The 17,575-nt window shown below is 41.1% G+C and overlaps 2 protein-coding genes across 6 annotated transcripts; both read left to right on the top strand.

Annotated features, from left to right (window-relative positions):
- The first annotated feature begins 279 nt into the window (after window positions 1-279).
- On the top strand, window positions 280-6,176 carry LOC146378945 (uncharacterized). Of its 5 annotated transcripts, none has more exons than XM_084942142.1 (15): window positions 280-957; window positions 1,387-1,465; window positions 1,692-1,807; window positions 1,905-1,973; window positions 2,136-2,510; window positions 2,634-2,735; window positions 2,954-3,186; window positions 3,284-3,462; window positions 3,558-3,962; window positions 4,058-4,341; window positions 4,450-4,564; window positions 4,932-5,033; window positions 5,235-5,402; window positions 5,528-5,683; window positions 5,915-6,176. In XM_084942142.1, the coding sequence occupies exons 3-9, from the start codon at window positions 1,693-1,695 to the stop codon at window positions 3,583-3,585; spliced, it is 1,101 nt and encodes a 366-aa protein (XP_084798268.1). In that variant the 5' UTR covers window positions 280-957; window positions 1,387-1,465; window position 1,692; the 3' UTR covers window positions 3,586-3,962; window positions 4,058-4,341; window positions 4,450-4,564; window positions 4,932-5,033; window positions 5,235-5,402; window positions 5,528-5,683; window positions 5,915-6,176. The 5 variants fall into 5 exon arrangements, with proteins under 5 accessions (XP_084798268.1, XP_084798266.1, XP_084798264.1 ...); XM_084942140.1 differs by lacking the exon at window positions 3,558-3,962 and having other exon boundaries at window positions 282-957; window positions 4,058-4,175; window positions 4,250-4,341; window positions 5,235-5,396; XM_084942138.1 differs by lacking the exon at window positions 3,558-3,962 and having other exon boundaries at window positions 282-957; window positions 4,058-4,175; window positions 4,250-4,341.
- LOC146378944 (latent-transforming growth factor beta-binding protein 4-like) lies at window positions 5,997-12,603 on the top strand. The gene is made up of 7 exons (XM_084941634.1): window positions 5,997-6,099; window positions 6,834-6,933; window positions 7,072-7,259; window positions 11,428-11,586; window positions 11,669-11,758; window positions 11,888-12,016; window positions 12,200-12,603. The coding sequence occupies exons 1-7, from the start codon at window positions 5,997-5,999 to the stop codon at window positions 12,349-12,351; spliced, it is 921 nt and encodes a 306-aa protein (XP_084797760.1). The 3' UTR covers window positions 12,352-12,603.
- The last annotated feature ends 4,972 nt before the right edge of the window (window positions 12,604-17,575 follow it).

Below are 17,575 nucleotides of genomic sequence, written 5' to 3'. Positions count from 1 at the left end.
CATAATGTAACAACAACATTCTTTTTTTTTTCTTTTTTTTTAAATTTGGTTCTATTGTCTATTCTATGGGGCTTTGGAACATGATGTCACGGCAGGGGGCGTGGCCGCCGGGGCGCCATTTTAGCAGGCCAAACAAAGGGCTAGTGATGGTAAATTTAATTCTTTTTACTGAATCGAGTTTTAATGAGTCACTCACCAAAGTGAATCGTGTTTGTTGAGTCATTTGATTCACTGAGTCAGTCGACCAGAGAGTGCAAAAAATTTACATTTTCACTCAAACTTAATTTGTTTCTCTTTTCATGTAAATCCTACTGCTAAGACAACCCGTTCTCACCCCCGACACGTAAAATACTGACGATTTGTCACGTCCCTTAACTTCTCATGCTGACGCTAAAGGTACCCTTCCACGTTTTTATGCGACGCTGTGGGTTGTCAATTCATTCCAATATGAACCCGCTTGCGGCGATCAGAGACGCTTCGAGCAGAGGCTCCAGCCGTCCATTTACTCCAATAATAACTCCGTCACAGCGAAACATGACGCTGTGAATCTCAATCTAACTGGAGAACCGGGGACCCTCTCCGCGAACGGTTTTTCTCCCTAATTTAATGCTTTCTTTTAATGACATCGTTAACATTTCTCAACAAAAACACATGAAAGTATCACTGATAATTCAACAATAAAATCGCTTCATGTTGTGGCCATCACACAGTGTTTTCCAAAGTGATTCACGAGCTGAAAGTGCTCAGATTTAACGTACATAATCCTTTGTTAGGTTTATTATTTTCATTTCACACGTAAAACACATTTATAGAGTCATTCACCACTCCTGTTAGTTTTGGACGTGCTCGGCTCCAACCAATCAGACGCAACCTGTGTAAGCAAAGGATGATGGGAGAACGGAGAGACCTATTTATAAGAATAAGAAAATGAGGCGGAACTGATTGATTCTAATGCAGGTATGTAAAAAATACATATATTTAAAGTAATACCTTGATGTGTGTTTCAAAGTTTGTTTTTCATAAAAGCTTCAAACAAACAGAGGTGACTGATCTCGGAAACGGTTTAATGCATTTAAAAATGGCTACAGCTACTGTCAGCATGCTTGCTAGGTAATGACTACACGTGGCTACTGCAGCATTAGCCATTTAATCCAACGATGATGGATTAAATCTATTACAAACGTTAAAGGACTTGTGTGTTGCAAAATACCCTCACATGGTGCGTAAAGCAGTTTTTGCGCTAAGAGTTCTGCTAGCTCTTTATAAACTGATGATGCTAACGTTAATTGCTAACGTTAACCTGAGCGCCAAGACTGAAAATCATTTGAATTGCGTTAGTTATGTGTTTATGTCACGGAGTTCTGCAAAAATCTCTTTCCTCTTTAGCTTGAAAATGAGTGATTCAGAGGATCCCGAGCTGGAGGAAGAGCTTCAGGCTGCTGACGAACTCCTTCAAGATATGCAGGTAACATTTTTAGTGGAAACAGTTGTTAAAGAGGGAACACGCTTGTCTAATATTTTGTACGGAGTAAACGTTATATTATTTGAATTTTTTTTAATAAATTTTTATATATGTGTGTATATATAAGTTTATGTCAAATTAAGTTGGTTAACTTAAGATGTTTGATAATCTTTGCTTTAATCATGGACTGTATTTTAGGTGTTCCCTTTTTTCCTTGTTAATTGCGTAGAATGATGCACAGAGTGAACCTCAGCCAAGACCAGTGCGCTGGAAAACACGTGACAGACAGGGAGATTTTATTCCTCAGACCATCAACCAGTCGAAGTACTAGTTGCATGCCACGTGGTCAGTGTTCACACAACCATTGATTTTATCTCACAACTTGTTTTCACCAAAGAATTTCAGTAAGTAAATATTCTTCAATCTCTTTTTTCCCCCCCAGTGTCCAGAGATCAGCATCAATGTCCACGTGAAGAACCTAGTTATGTTGCCAGTGTCAACCCAACAAAAGGTACTTTACCTTCTTGTATATATTGTGATTTCTGTTTACTTTTATATTTGTTGTTATAGTTGAGTTATGCAGGGCTTTTGTGCAGTCCTAAGAAACATACTGCCTAGAGTGTTTTTCACTTTGTGGAAGAGTTTCTTCCTTTCTTTATTTTTTTTCTGTTAGTGTATGGAACTGAGGTGCTTCATCAGGAGCTCCTTCAGATGTTGGAGGATGGAGAAGAGGACGCAGCCATGGCTTGTGAGACGTCATCTGAATCAGCTGCTACTCACTGGGCGATCAGAAATATGGTGTCCTCGCAAAAGTGGAAAGAGGCCAGGCCTTGTCTTATAGACAATATGTTAGCTACTCTGGATCCACAGTCACACCGTGTGTGTCAGTGTGGCAAACAAGTAGTTGTGAGGTGTCTGGACTGCCTGCCTCTTCCATTCCTTTGTGCTGACTGTGATATTGCAGTTCACACACGCTTTGTCCTGCACAGCAGAGAGGCAGTAACAGGAGGGTTTTTGCAGCCTACATCAGAGTTTCACAAGCCAATAGGTACGGTTTTTAAGTCTTATGCATTTCTTGCTATGTACTATGAGTGGGTGCTGTTATTGTATATTTATTGTGTATCAGTTAATTTCTAATTCTTTTTATATATATTGTGTGTTTTAATGTTAGTTCGGCTGTTGCCTGTGCAAAGGCCAGACCATGTGTGTGACTGCCCAGCAGGTAACGTTGAGGTTTCACCCGGCGCAATTGTGGCTCTTGTAACCATAAATGGTAAGTTGCCCTTTTGTCACACACTACATACACAATAGATGTGTTTGGAGGTTTTATTGCAAATTGTGCATTGCTATCTTGGTTTGAATTACCCTCGGCCTGCAGTATATGTGGGCACCTGTCAAAGGTCATTTGGATTTACCAGACCGATTTGAAAACAACATGAAAAAAATGAATGCTTTGAGCCATGACTGAATTTATCCTTATCCTTTCTAAAGGCCGTTATAACCTTGCACTGCCAGTGGTGAGCTGCACCAGCTGTGGCCTAATGTGGTCCCCCTCAGTTAAGGACATCCTGGGTAGTGGATATTGGCCTGGCACCTTAAATTTCTGCACCCTGTTTTCAATGGATGTCTTTCAGTCTTTCTATGACATTAAGAAGGCTGCACCAGGGATGTCACTTAAGGCATTTGTCAAAGTGCTGGATGAACGAACAGCCCATTTTGGAAGGGTGAGTTTCTAAATTTGCCAAGTTTAAGGAAATTGTGCAAATCAATGTTTATGATGACTGTCCTTGAATATTCTGTTGTATGTCCTCTATGTAAAAGACTGGCCGAATATCAGCTGATGCCTTCAGTAAAAGTTTCTTGGAGTGGAGTGCTGTAAAGTTTGAGGTGGACAGGATGTGCAAGGAGCCATGCTTTAGCTGCCCTGCCTGCACTCCAGACATGCTTGCCGTCTCAGTTGATGGAAACCGCAAGCTTTATCACTTTCAGTCTAATGCAAGGTACGTTATGCATTGTGTACATAAGTCAAATATGGATTTGTAGAAAAATGTATTTTAATGTTTCTTTTCAAACAACTGTCACTGTGTTCGTTCAGCACTTCAGAGCAGGGGAACTTGCTCTGAAGTGCAAGGGGAGTGTATAGGTCCCAGGGAAAGGGTTGTGCGGATCTTCATCTTGGACTGCAGCAAAGGAGTCGTCCAAAAAGTCCACTGGGAAGTTGGATGAAGAGGGCATGGAAATAGCTGTTTGTCGCCACGGAGTCCTCTTAGCTGCATTGAACATGTTTCGAGGGGAGATCTTTGCTTACCCCCTTTTTCTCCAGAGGGAGTTGGCAGCTAACGTCCTGGGACATATTACGTTCCTTTGCTCCGATGTGGCCTGTAAATATTTCCCCTATTTAACCAAGGTGGCTCAGCAGTGCCCTGAGCTGAGGAACCTCTTGTCAATGCTTCCTTTTCTCTCCGTCATGCATGCAAAGGCTCACACTTGGAAATGCGAGGTGTACTGCAGCTTGTAGTTTTGGATTAGTTTGAGACATTTTGTTATAAGGTTGAATGAATTCAGCAGTCATGTATTGTGACCTCCTTTCTATAGATCAAATGGGGAGGTGCGTTTCAGGATGGGGCCGGTTCAACAGTTGGAGAAGAGGTGGAACAAGTAAACAGTTTCCTGTCTAGGGCGGCCATCACAACGAAGTACATGTCTAAAGCAGGTATGTGTCCGTGTCTGAGATTCCACTCAGTCTCCTGCTCATTAATTCTTATTTGTATACTAACTGAAATGCAGGGCGAACAGACATGCTGACCCTCCTGGCTTTGGGCTGGAACAAAAGGAAAGTGGAACAACTGGGCCGCACTTTGAGCCAGAGATATCTAAAGGTGATTTATTTATTTTTTCAAAAACCATTTTAATGTGTGTGGTAATGGGGGAAAACACCAGTACTCTTTTAATGTCAATATGAATGACATTTATTAATGTATTCTTAGATCATAAGGATCCTTAGAGAACAAGTGGAGAGCCTGAATGCGACCAAAAATGAGCTGGGTGTGGATGACGACACACTGCAGCAATGGGTGGCCGATGTGTAGAAATGGGCTGAAGGTGAGTCTCAATATAATGCACTCGTGTATAACAATAGGACCCACCATGGCCTCATTAAAGAACTTAAGGTAGAATTAAGATCTTTCTGACAGTGTCAACAAACAATGAAAAAGAAGCCTTGTAAAAGCAGAATTTATGGCAGAGTTGTTGCGTTTCATCAAATTGGATAGAACCTGGGTTGAAATGATGTCGTACTAGTTGGTTTTATAAACCTGAACACCAACATACTTGTTATCTCATGATAATGCAGCACATGAAGGCTCCAGATGTCTTATAATGAATGTCATCAAGTCAGTGATTACAGAGTCCACTGTAGTTTGGTGACTGTTACTCATCCTGTATTCTGATTAATATTCCTCTCACTTAGAAAGTGATCAAACTGATGGCAGCCTTGGAGCGTTGCAGGCACGAATAGAGGAGCTTGTCGTCGTCATCAGAGTGCGAACACAAAGTCTTTACAGACAAAATGGTACGTCCCAGTTTCTTTGAAATGGACCGTTTGATACTTAGTTTGTACAGCTTGTACAGCTACTTTGTAAACAGAATAAAATCAGATCCAGGTTTGTTTAAGCTGGATGTGATTTGTTCTAGCAAACAAATTGATGAGTGTAGATTAAAATGTAACTATATACATTATGTGAAGGTGTGAATTTTTTATGATTATTTACAGATGGCAACAAGAGGCGACACAGAATTCGCAAGGTCATCTTAGTTGAGAAGAAACGCTTGGCGGCTGCTGTTGACGACTACAACAAGCTCGCTGAACCAACAAAGCAAATCGTATCCAGTGATGCCCTCATGCTGACCGACATTTGGCCCTGGCAGAGCACAAGTGAACGTAAGCTCTTGATTTCTAAATATCCTTTTTAAACAAACTCCCAGTATCTGAGCAGTAGTTGAATGTTTTGTTCTTGAATCATAATATGCTACTATGTTTTCCCATCTGATGTTGTTAAACTGTAGCTGCTGCTGACCTCCGGACAAAGAGAAAGGTCTTTGAGAAGGTGATGGCTGTGAGGCGCCTGAGAGAGGAGGAGATGATCCTTTGCAGGGAGATGCAGCATCACTGGACAGTGTTGCGAATGTGATCTGTGGTGTTGGGGACAATCTCCTCAGACTGTAAGCACATCTTTTATTTATTAATTTTTTGATGAATCGATTGAAAATAAGAGCAGATGCTAAAGTCTTACTGGATCTTTTACCTATATCTAGATTGCTAGCTAACACTGCCTTCTCCCTTTAAAAAAAATGTTTAATTACAGGATCCTAATTCCTTGTGTTTATGAGGTGAGGTTTTTTTTGTTTGTTTTTTTTTTTTACTTATATTTATTTGTTTTGTTCTTTTTACAGCCTCCTTTGTTGGCATGTCGGAGGATGCACAGAAGGGACTCTGTAGCCTGGTTTTTAAAAAAAAAGTGAACTGAAAGCTGAAATGCTCAAAGTAAAGGACGTGTACAAGAGAATCCTCAGCCACCAACCACTCCTGGAAATGGACTCGGAGGAGGAGGAGGACATTCCAGACGATGCCACTGAGAGTGATTTGAGCACTTCTGATGAAGACTGATTGTGTCATCATTGATGTTATGTTTGGTAAAATAAAAAGTTAATCACATCTCTGTTTAATGTGATTTTTCAACAGACATTTTACATTTTGAGAAGAAAAATGGAATTTCCTTGGTGCAGTTGTTTACCCTGAATCATTCTTTCCCATCTAATTTAATGACTAGTGTACATGTTCAGATACGATAACATAATTTAATTTATGGGATGCTTTCTGGGCTGCTCAAATTATCACAAAATTTAAAAGCACCAGGCAGCACACTCACAAGTAAATTTTTTGTTCAGTGTTTTGTCGAAGAAATCAACAAGTACAATTGAGATGTTTGCTGTAGTGGTGTGTTTTTTAAGAAGCATGCCAGCACACTGGTGAACTGACAGTCCCGGAATGCACCCGAGCCAGTGACTCGCCCCAGAGCAAATGAAATTGCTTATCTAGAAAGGCAACCGTCATCAAAGAAGAAGTAAAAGAGTAGGAAACGAATGGTAAGGGAAGGTACTGTGGGGTAGGAAAGAAAGGCCAGAGCTGTGCAAAATGACCTCCAGCAGGCCACAAATGTGCACGTCTGCTCAAACGGTCAGAAACGGACTCCATGAGGGTGTTATGAGGGCCCGACGTCCACAGGTGGGGGTTGTGCTTACAGCCCAACACCATGCCGGATGTTTGGCATTTGCCAGAGAACACAAAGATTGGCAACTTTGCTCCTCACAGATGAAGGCAGGTTCACACTGAGCACTTGTGACAGAGTCTGGAGACGCCGTGGAGAACCTTCTGCTGCCTGCAACATCCTCCAGCATGAGTTTGGCAGTGGGTCAGTTTTGGTGTGGGGTGGCATTTCTTTGGGGAGCTGCACAGCCCTCCATGTGTTCGGCAGAGGTAGCCTGACTGCCATTAGGTACTGAGATGAGATCCTCAGACCCCTTGTGAGACCATATGCTGGTGCGGTTAGCCCCGGGTTCCTCCTAATGCACGACAATCCTAGACCTCATGCGGCTGGAGTGTGTCAGCAGTTCCTGCAAGACGAAGGCATTGATGCTGAGGACTGGCCCGCCCATTCCCCAGACCTGAATCCAATTGAGGACATCTGGGACATCATGTCTCGCTCCATCCACCAACTGCACCACAAAATGTCCAGGAGTGGGCAGATGCTTTAGTCCTGGAGTCTGGGAGGACATCCATCAGGAGAGCATCTGCCACTTCATCAGGAGCATGCCCAGGTGTTGTAGGGAGGTCATACAGGCATATGGAGGCCACACAGACTAGTGAGCCTCATTTTGACATGTTTTAAGGACATTACATAAAACCAGATGAATGATTCTGTATTGCATTGATCAAGGAACCAACCCAATAGGAGCTAAAGGAATCCTCTTGACATTACTTCACTCAGTAAGTTTATGTTATGTTTAATGTGCATTTTCTTCATCAGTTTAGAACATAACATGTTAGCGCTCCCTGGTCCTTTTTGGAGACAGATCCTGAGACAGCAGGCAACTATGGAGAACTCGTGTCAGCTGTGGTAATTAAGGAATACTTTGATTTAATATTGAATTCATGACAACTATCCTCAGGCACATATTCCTGGATATATATAATGACATAAGTAAACTCCCATTTTAGAAACATTGCCTTCTTTGATCTGACTTATTGCCTCAGACTTTGGCCCTGTGTCCCCAAAACTACAGAAAATCCATGACACTGAGTAAGAGGCCTTTATCATGTTATAAGTGAGAGAGTTTGGTGTAACAGTGGTTGAACATGCCAAATCAATCCACAACATACTGCCATTCCCCAGCTGTAACCTGCATATGCATCAAACCAAAATCCAGTATCATAGCCACATGATAGACATAAAGATGAGGTTAAAGGGCTGTGTCATTTTGCCAGATAGCTTCATCCCAAAAAAGATAAACATTCTTCAAAAACAAAAGTTTGTGAATATTTCCAGTATTGCCAGGCCTAAACCAACCTGTTAAACTTATCAAATTATTGTCATAGATACGAACCTATTGATTGAAACAGAATAATCCATTGAAGCCTCCATCATCATCCCAGATCACTGTTACTGTTCAGATTATTTTATCTCTGTTTTCCTCTAGAATGTTTTGAAAATCAGCATTTGATCAACAGACTTTTTAAAAGTTTATTTTGATCCTATTGTTTACGTGTGTAATTGCATTTGTATTGAAATTATGACAGGAAAACCCTTAATCAAATTGTATCTTTGATATCTAATAATAATATTAACAATAATGTTACATATGTAATATGTACACAATAATAATGTGCAAACAAACAAGAAAAATAGCAAAAAATGTCAATTTTTTTCTAATACCCTGTGTATATATATATAAAAACCACATATGACCACAACTCCAAATGTGCAATTGTCACTGCATCTAAACATGACATATTACAAAAAGGTAGAAACATATAATATACAATATGTTCTGAAGCTGGTACTGGTGCAGTTAACTTTGCTTTAGGCTCCCATACACAGTAGGTGTTACTTACTATACGTGCAGTGCAGTATTACTTTAACTTGTAATATGTTATAATAAGCAAGTCACTTCTATATTTATGAGGATGTAGACAATAATGTTGGCTGATATGTAAAACTATGAGATATCGAGTGCAGGGAAGATATTATTGATCGATCAGATTCATGAATGTGTTAGGTACTTAAGCCACAATTAGAGAGTGAAACAGAGACTGACACTGGTTGAAATGTATAGTAAATATTTTATTTTGAACTTTTATGCTGAACTACAAACTGTGAACTGTGCGATCTCTGCGACCTGTGGTGCCTGGTTTACTGTGTGTAAAACTGCGCAGGTTCCCATGTGTCATCCCACACTTTGCCACTGTCAGGAGAAAAACATAACAAACAACAACGACAACCACACACAAAATAGGATAATTTAGGTTGTGACATATGACAATTTTTTAGGATGAAATATCTTCTATATTCATGTCATGCTTTATACACCTTCACTGTAATATAAATCAAGTCAGAGAGTAATAATATATGTAGTAGATGTCAAGCAGGACCACAGCAGCAGCCACGATCCATCGGAACCTGCTGGATGAGAGAGCACAGAAACTCCAGGGAAGAAGTTTAGTTAGTAACATGCATGAACTGCATTACTGAGACATGTATGTTTACAGATGGTGAGGGAGAGGGGGAGAGTTTTCAGTAAAAGGAGACGTGACTGCATCTTCAACCAATACTGAGCCTGCATAACCCTGAAAGAGACAGACAGAGAGAGGGGGGGGGACACTAACCCCCAGCAGTCTGGTCCTGTTACAGCATAACTAAGGGCTGAGCTGAACCAGCCCTAACTATAAGCTCTATAAAGAAGTAAAGTCTTATGCCTACTCTTAAAAGTGTTGACCATGTCCACCTCCAAAACTCATAATGGACTTTGGAGGTGGACAGCTATCAAGCTCCTCACAGAAGAGGAGCTCGATAGCTAAAAGCTCCCAATTTACTTTAGTCCAGATACATGAATTCAAATTGAGGTGATAACTATTTATCAACAATATGAATGTCTGTTCCCGTCCAACAAAGTTGTTACTACATACCATGTTGAGCAAGGCTTCCACTTGACTTTAACTTCTTCTTTTTCCTGAAAAACATGATATAAACAAACAATTAATTAAGAAAGACATGCAAGTTGCATACAAAAAGGAGCTTATAAACATTTGTGTACTATTGAATGGCTCAATATATTATACAATTAGTTTACAAAAACATAAGAACCACTACAATGCTTGTACTGCCAGCATCGAGTGCATGTCAGCAAAGCAACACTGCTTACATTGTGGCTCACAAGCAAAACTAACTGAAGCAGATGTTACTGAATGGGAAGGAGCACCTCCACATCAATCACTCCTTCTGAGCATGATGTCAGGAGGACTTTAAAGAACGTAAACATCAGGAAGGCAGCACGACCAGGTCGTATCAGGTGGTATGTTCTTATTTAATGTCCTATTTGGAGCGAAATACAGACTCAGTGGCTGAATTAGTGTAGATTCATCAAATACAAAAGCTTATGGATAGTCAGTCAGGCACAGTTCAAATCCGGGAAGTCCAAAGACGCAAAAAAAATCTGCACAACAGCAGGCTAAATTACTTACATTTACAACTCTCCTGTCTACTATCTCTTCATATTTGAAAATCTTCTGTGTACGGTGTTTTCGGCATTCTGAAAAATAACAAATGAAATATTTACATGAGGTCTGTAAAACTGGAGAAAATGCAAAAATTAAGAAAAAGAAATCTTAACAAACTTAACGAACCTGTCATGTGTTTCGTACATTTACAGTACAGTATGCGACCCATATCCGATCATGGTATGACAGTGTGAATGGCACAAATCCGATATTTTCAAATCCGATCTGGGTCACTTTCGTATGTGGTACTGAATCCGATACATATCTGATGTTTTAGAAAGCGACTGCTGTTTGAATAGTCAAGTCGCATTAAATCCGTCACACGCCAATTATCAGCGCCGGAGAAGCGCCCGATAAGACATCGCGAACGCTTCCTGGCCATCCCATGTAGATGTTAGTGAAACTGTTGGGAAGACAACGTTGGAGAAACGTGAACATTTCATTTATACTGTATAATCTGCAGATTCTGACAGAAATCTGCGACTATCCTTTGAAGCACCGCTCCTCTCTAAAACAGCAATAAGGGTAATTATTAGGCCATATGTAAATAACAAAATAACTTTATAACTTAGAGCAAAATTGGGAAACGTAAAGTCCGAAACAAGTCTTTATATTAAGGGCCATCAGTCAAACAATACTGTTTGGTTTGAGTCTAAACAGAGCGCGTTGTGTGTGACGTCTTCTTTTGCGCATGTGGCCGCTTTGAGCGTTCACACTAGAGTGCGTTTGCTGTCACATTTTATTTGTAGTGTGAACAAGCAGACATAAAAATCGGAATCGAGCATTAAGACCTGCAGTGTGAACGTAGTCTAAGTGTGTGGGTGGCCCGATACTTTTGTCCATATGGTGTAGATGGATATACATGTCTGAATGGGCGCCTGATGCTTGTTACTCCCAGATATTACAAGCTTGTAAAAAAAAATAGTAAAGTATTTGTGTGCTTACTTTGTAGTACAAATAAAAGTGTACATTTACTGTTTTTAGGTGTAATTTGCAATGTGAACCAATCTGACTTTTTTCAAATATTGTATATTAAGATTAGTATTCTTTACCTTCTCTTATTAAATACACTTGAACACTGAGATCAGTTAAAATTTCACGACTTGTTTTTTATCCTTTTTTCCATCTCTAGATCGGACTGCAGCTCACAAGGATGTGTGCTTCACGCGAATTGAGGAGGGCTGGATCTGCAGCGAGCCCCAGAACTGGGTGGTGACGTATTCAGAGTGCTGCTGTCACTTCGGTCGTGGCTGGGGGCCCGAGTGTAACAGCTGCCCTCCCAGAAACTCAGGTGAGCTACTGAAAACTTGCCAGACCTCTTTAGCACTTAATCCATTTATTGAATTAACAAGAATTTTATCTGTTTTACCCAGCAATGTTCAGCCATCTGTGTGGGATGCATCTTGAGACGGAGTCAGACGGGGAACAGGATTTGCAGGCAGCTTTTCCCAATTACAACCCGGGTGACACTCAATGACGGTTTTTGTTAAAAATCAGTGATAGCTGAAACATTCCTGCCCTCAGACAAGGCTTATTTATTTACCTCTTTCTGCCCCCATTTTCTCTTTTCCCCTGGTTCGTTTTGTGAAAAGGTGACAGTTCAGAAGAAGATTCCGACGAATGCAGCTGCGGACATGGCCGCTGTGTCCGTTCCTACCTGGGCACTATGTGTGAATGTAACCCAGGCTTTAGGCTAGACTACTCGCGTGCTCGCTGTATAGGTCTGTCCTACATATACACTACAAAAATGCAAATACACATATTCTTTTAGAGTCCTAGATTCTCTTATTAGTGTATGTACAGCAGCCAATGTGCAGATTATAACTTTGTTCTGTCAACTAATGTTTGGATTTCTGTTTTATGGCTCATTGTCACTAATGAATACTTGTTTTTCTTTGTTCCAGACATTGACGAGTGTGCAGAACCAGATGTCCGTGTTAGTCCATGCAAGAACGCTCGCTGTGTGAACACTTCTGGCTCGTACAAGTGCTTGTGCAAGCAAGGCTTTGTGCACACGCGTAGGCCAAACGTGTGCATCCGTCGCAGAACTCGGTAACCTCTGTGCGTTGCTCTGCGTGCCGCTACGTCTCTCCCCATCTACGCGGCGTGCACAAACAAACCAGCACGTGCAGCTCTTACACTCCTCTCTCATGGTACATACATGGGACTGTGTGAACGCAGTAAACATACAAACATGTTGTCATCGGGAGCCACGTCATAACAATATAAAATGTACAAAACATATCATTGTCAGCCCCTTTTTCATTGGCCAGTCCACATTTTAAAAAAATCTGCAACACAGATAAGGAATATGTTTGTTTATTTGTGCGCTAAAAGTATTTTGTAATTATTTTTTTTTTATTTTGAACTGTTTTTGTAGTTTAAATTGTGCATTTTGTGATTTTTGTCATTGACCTCCCAGTTGCTTTTATCTTCTTTTGAATTTTTGATTCAAACAATGAGGACATCCTCTGATGTCTCCTTCCTCAACGAGCTCAACAACTTTTATGCTCGTTTTGAGCGAGGGAACCCCACAACCACAACCAAAGCAGACGTGACGCCAGACCACCAACCTCTGACTCTCTCCCCCACCGATGTAGGAGCGGTGCTGAGCAGGCAAGGCTGCAGGCCCTGATGGCATACCCGGGCGTGTTCTCAGAGCGTGTTCTGGGGAGCTTGCAGGAGTGCTGACAGACATATTCAACCTGTCCTTGGCCCACGCTGTGGTACCGGCCTGCTTTAAATCCACCTCCATCGTCCCGATACCCAAAAACTCCAACCCATCTTGCCTCAATGACTACCGCCCAGTAGCACTCACCCCCATCATCACTAAGTGCTTAGAGCAGCTGGTCCTAGCACACTTCAAATCCTGTCTCCCCCCCACCCTGGACCCCCACCAATTCGCATACCGCCAGAACAGGAGCACAGAGGATGCAGTCTCCATCGCACTGCACTCTGTCCTCTCACACCTGGACAACAACAACACCTACGCCAGAATGCTGTTTATAGACTTCAGTTCAGCGTTCAATACAATCCACCCCTCACAACTCATCAGGAAACTGACAGACCTGGGCATCAGTTCCCTCATCTGCAAATGGTTACTGGACTTCCTGACCAACCGCCCCCAACATGTCCGGCTGGATAACCACTGCTCATCTACCATCACAATGAACACCGGTGTACCACAAGGCTGTGTGATGAGCCCCTTCCTCTACTCCCTCTTCACCCACGACTGCAGACCTGCTGATGGTTCCAACACCATCATTAAGTTTGCAGATGACACCACGGTGATTGGCCTCATCAGTGACAACGATGAGGCCGCCTACAGGGAGGAGGTGGATCGTCTGGCTGAGTGGTGCGACACAAACAACCTGCTGCTTAACACCGAGAAGACCAAGGAGCTCATCGTGGACTACAGGAGGAATGCTGACCCACATCCACCCATCCACATTAAGGGGACGGCTGTGGAGCGTGTGAGCAGCTTCAAGTTCCTGGGAGTCCACATCTCCGAGGATCTCACCTGGACGACCAACTGCTCCAAGCTGGTCAAGAAGGCTCACCAGCGCCTCTTCTTCTTGAGGACTCTGAGGAAGAACCACCTGTCCTCAGACATCCTGGTGAACTTCTATCGTTGCACCATCGAGAGCATCCTGACCAACTGTATAACAGTCTGGCACGGGAACTGCTCTGCCTCGGACCGGAAGGCGTTGCAGAGGGTCGTGAAAACTGCCCAGCGCATCGCCGGAGCACCACTTCCTGCCATAAAAGACATCTACAGGAAGCGGTGTCTGAAAAGGGCTGGGAAAATCATCAGAGACCCCAGTCACCCATCACATGGACTCTTCACCCTCCTGCCCTCTGGGAGGCGCTACAGGAGCCTCCGGACTAAGACCACCAGGTACCGGAACAGCTTCTTCCCCACAGCTGTCAGACTCCTGAACTCTGCCTCCTGACATCTGACCCACGTTAACACATGGACTGAACATACACACACCCACAATGGACAACTGTACCCTCAAACACACAATAATAACATGGACTGAACCACCACTCACAACCACTAGCACTTTATATAGATACTGTAGAAATTATCCACATATCTAATTTATCTTAACTGCACTACTGTATAGCTCTGTAAATAATCATTCTGTACATACGATAATTTTTAACCCTACAACTGTTTACAACTTGCATAGTTCCCATTTCTGTATAACTGTATATCTCAGATTTCTGTAAAGTTATTTATTTCATATTCTGTATAGTTTTTCATATTTATATCCTGTTCATAGCCTGTACATAGCTTGTACTCACTACAGCCTGTACATACCTATAGTTATAGAATATTCACAACATACTTCATACCGTGTACATTATAACATACCATAATAGACCCATTTCTGTAATATACTTACATATCTATATTATTGCTAATATATATTGTAATATATCTATATCACTAAAGCACTTCTGGATGGATGCAAACTGCATTTCGTTGCCCTGTACCTGTGCATGTGCAATGACAATAAAGTTGAATTCTATTCTATTCTATTCTAAATGAGTTTCAAACATTTCTATGGTATTATAATTGTCTTTAACCTATTCAGTAGTTGTATATTGTAGGAATGCCTTGTGGTATTCCCATTTACATTCCCAGTTGCATCCACATTCTTTCATGTTTAAGTCATCTGGATTTTATTTCCTTGCCACACGTTGTTGACATTGTTTTTTTGTACAGTTTGTTTCGTGGATTGGTCCCTGTCCTCCCCTTCTTTATTTGTTTATGTAAAATATGAGAAACCTGAGGTTTTTGTATAATTTGACATGTGCACCTAAGTGGACTTAAGCTTGATAAAAACATTTCACGCACTTAGCAATAAATATAGTGGAAATATTTGCGAAATATAGCTTATTCTGAAAAAGAAATCAAGCAAGTTTAACACCTATTGCCATTAAACACTGCATTAAAGTATTTAGAAAGCCAAAGATGCTGTTGTGATAAGAAGAATTTGATTTAAAAAAAATGACAACCTTTCATGCATTTGTTTTTCTTCTGTTTGAGGGAAATGTGTTTTTTTCCCACACATATGAAGATATGTGGAAAATAGCAATGCTTTAAGTTCAGACAGACACATTCAGGCAGGGAGGCCCAAAGTTCTCCCACAGTCATGTTCAGAAATATGCCGGACTGGACTGTGGATGATTCAGTGTTGCCTTTCAAGCACGCCTAGAAAGCAAATAAACCCAGTGCATGGCAGAGTCTCCCAAGATCTTCCATTAGATTTATGTTCATGTGCTTTTTTTTTCCTCCACACACAGTACTGATTTCACATTTTAAAAGGTACAGTCATATCATTTTTGAGTTTATTTAAAAAGAAAAATAGAATGTTGTACTCATAAATGCACCTTAATTAGTGTGTAATTACATCTGCTTATTCTCATGAGCTTAGAAATAATTCATAAAAAAAAACATAGGAGTGGGCTTGTGGAAGCCATCATGCTGCCCCACCAACTTGAATACAGTTCAATCTAAATGCATTTTATATGTGTGTACAAACCTGCCAATCTTCTTCCTCCTCACCTCAACTGAGCTAAAGTCAGGGATCTAACTGGGGTTTTCCCGATACTAGAATTTCAGACTTGTAAACCAGGAAAATGCTTAATACCATTTTCAATAGCACGAGCAAGATTTTTATTGTATCCTCACACAAAATAAGTATGATGGAGAAGTAACTCCTTGGAATTGGAACAAATGTTCCGAATTATATTTAACAAAATAAGTTTTTAAGTTTAAAGTTTTATATTTTACAAATATTTTGGTAATTTCATTAGCAAGCCATTTTAACTACAACAAAAGCTGGTTATAACCTAAGATTGTTGTTTTTCAATAAGTGTGTGAGTTCAACAATGTCCAGCAGTTTACTAACGACAGCTACCAGTAGCTACCAGGGGCTAATAGCAGCTAACAGAGGCTAACAGCACTTAACTGTAGCAGAAACAGCAGCGCTTAATGACAGACAAGTTCAGGATATCCTCAACAACTCACCTCAGTATGGCTATGAGGCAGAAGTGAGCTTCACTAGCTCCTCGACTTGTATCCTGCACCTTTCACAAAGTTTTACAGTGTCCTCCAGAGTAAATACAGATGAATGGTGGCCAGAGTGTTTGTCCTACGGTGGCCACCATAGCTTGGATTACGAACTTAATTATGCAGTTCAACTGGTAAGTAAGACAGCAGAACTCAGTTGATTGCAATCTGCAATCCTCTCATATTTAGTGGTGAGATTTTAAATACTGTAGGCTTAAACATTCTGCAGCATCAGGAAGTGTTTATAGATAGATTTTGTTATATTCAATAAAAAGGTTTAAAGTAGTAACACAGGACAAATGTAGCCATTCCTCGAAGTGCTGCAAAGGAGGTCCTACAGATGTTGGATATCAAAGCTTGAAAGTCTTGTCCATAATCATTTTCTACAAGTTAATTTTTTATCTAAATCTTAATCTCAAGTTTCAAACACAATCAGTTTAAACTAGGGCTAAACTAGTGGTGAAAATGATATCCTAAACTTAAAAGCCCACAAATGTTATCAGCTACCTAAATAATGGCACCATCTTGTGGTCTCTTTGTGTCACTATAATTCCTTCAGTGTTGTGGACATTATTGCCAGGGGCACCACTAAGGGAAATTTGCTGCTGAAATGTGAAAGCTAAACTGATTTAGCTCTCAGATACAACTGGATTGCACAGAGATTTGCACAGATTTCACAAAGCGTTTTCCCACTATCTGAGCATTAAAACAGTAAAATAGTTATCTGTTTGTTTTTATAGGGGTAGGATATTCCAGGCATTAGTTCTAGTGAAACGATATGCAGAAATTGACAAAATTTGTCTATTGGTCAGCTGGCTGTGGGTTGGTATAATGTGTGACCTGTTAAATGAGGAAATCGTCTGTATTTTGAACTCTCTTTTTCCTGAACAACTACAGCACAATGCCATTTCCAACATAATTATTGAGGACAATCCTGAAAATACTGCGGAAGAGGCCGATGAAGAGGGCAGTAATGGTGAGAAGCCAATTTGGAATTAATCTGAAGCTGAACGTGACACTGAAAATGATTCTGAGGTTGATGCCCCGGTGTTAGTGCTCTCTAGCCCGGTACTTGGAAGTGGCCAAAAGAGGATGATGACAATGACCAGATGACCAATAACTGATTCAGGCCCTCCAGTGAACTGTCAGACACCACCTCCAGCAGTGGGAATGACTCTGATGAAGAAGGCATACT

Source organism: Perissodus microlepis, chromosome 10 (assembly GCF_051167445.1).
Source record: "Perissodus microlepis isolate ML-2025 ecotype Zambia chromosome 10, ASM5116744v1, whole genome shotgun sequence".
Classification (NCBI taxonomy): Eukaryota; Metazoa; Chordata; class Actinopteri; order Cichliformes; family Cichlidae; genus Perissodus; species Perissodus microlepis.
Note: the sequence above shows the minus strand (reverse complement) of the source record. Positions and strands in the feature narration are given on the sequence as shown.

Bases quoted from the DNA above. Each gene is read 5' to 3' on its own strand.
- LOC146378945 (XM_084942141.1), top strand. From the start codon at position 1,693: ATGATGCACAGAGTGAACCTCAGCCAAGACCAGTGCGCTGGAAAACAC. The intron at 1,808-1,904 runs GTCAGTGTTCAC...TTTCCCCCCCAG, and splicing joins TACTAGTTGCATGCCACGTG to TGTCCAGAGATCAGCATCAA. The intron at 3,463-4,057 runs GTACGTTATGCA...TCCTTTCTATAG, and splicing joins CACTTTCAGTCTAATGCAAG to ATCAAATGGGGAGGTGCGTT.
- LOC146378944 (XM_084941634.1), top strand. From the start codon at position 5,997: ATGCTCAAAGTAAAGGACGTGTACAAGAGAATCCTCAGCCACCAACCA. The intron at 6,100-6,833 runs GTGATTTGAGCA...TGCTCCTCACAG, and splicing joins TCCAGACGATGCCACTGAGA to ATGAAGGCAGGTTCACACTG. The intron at 11,759-11,887 runs GTGACACTCAAT...TTTTGTGAAAAG, and splicing joins TTTTCCCAATTACAACCCGG to GTGACAGTTCAGAAGAAGAT.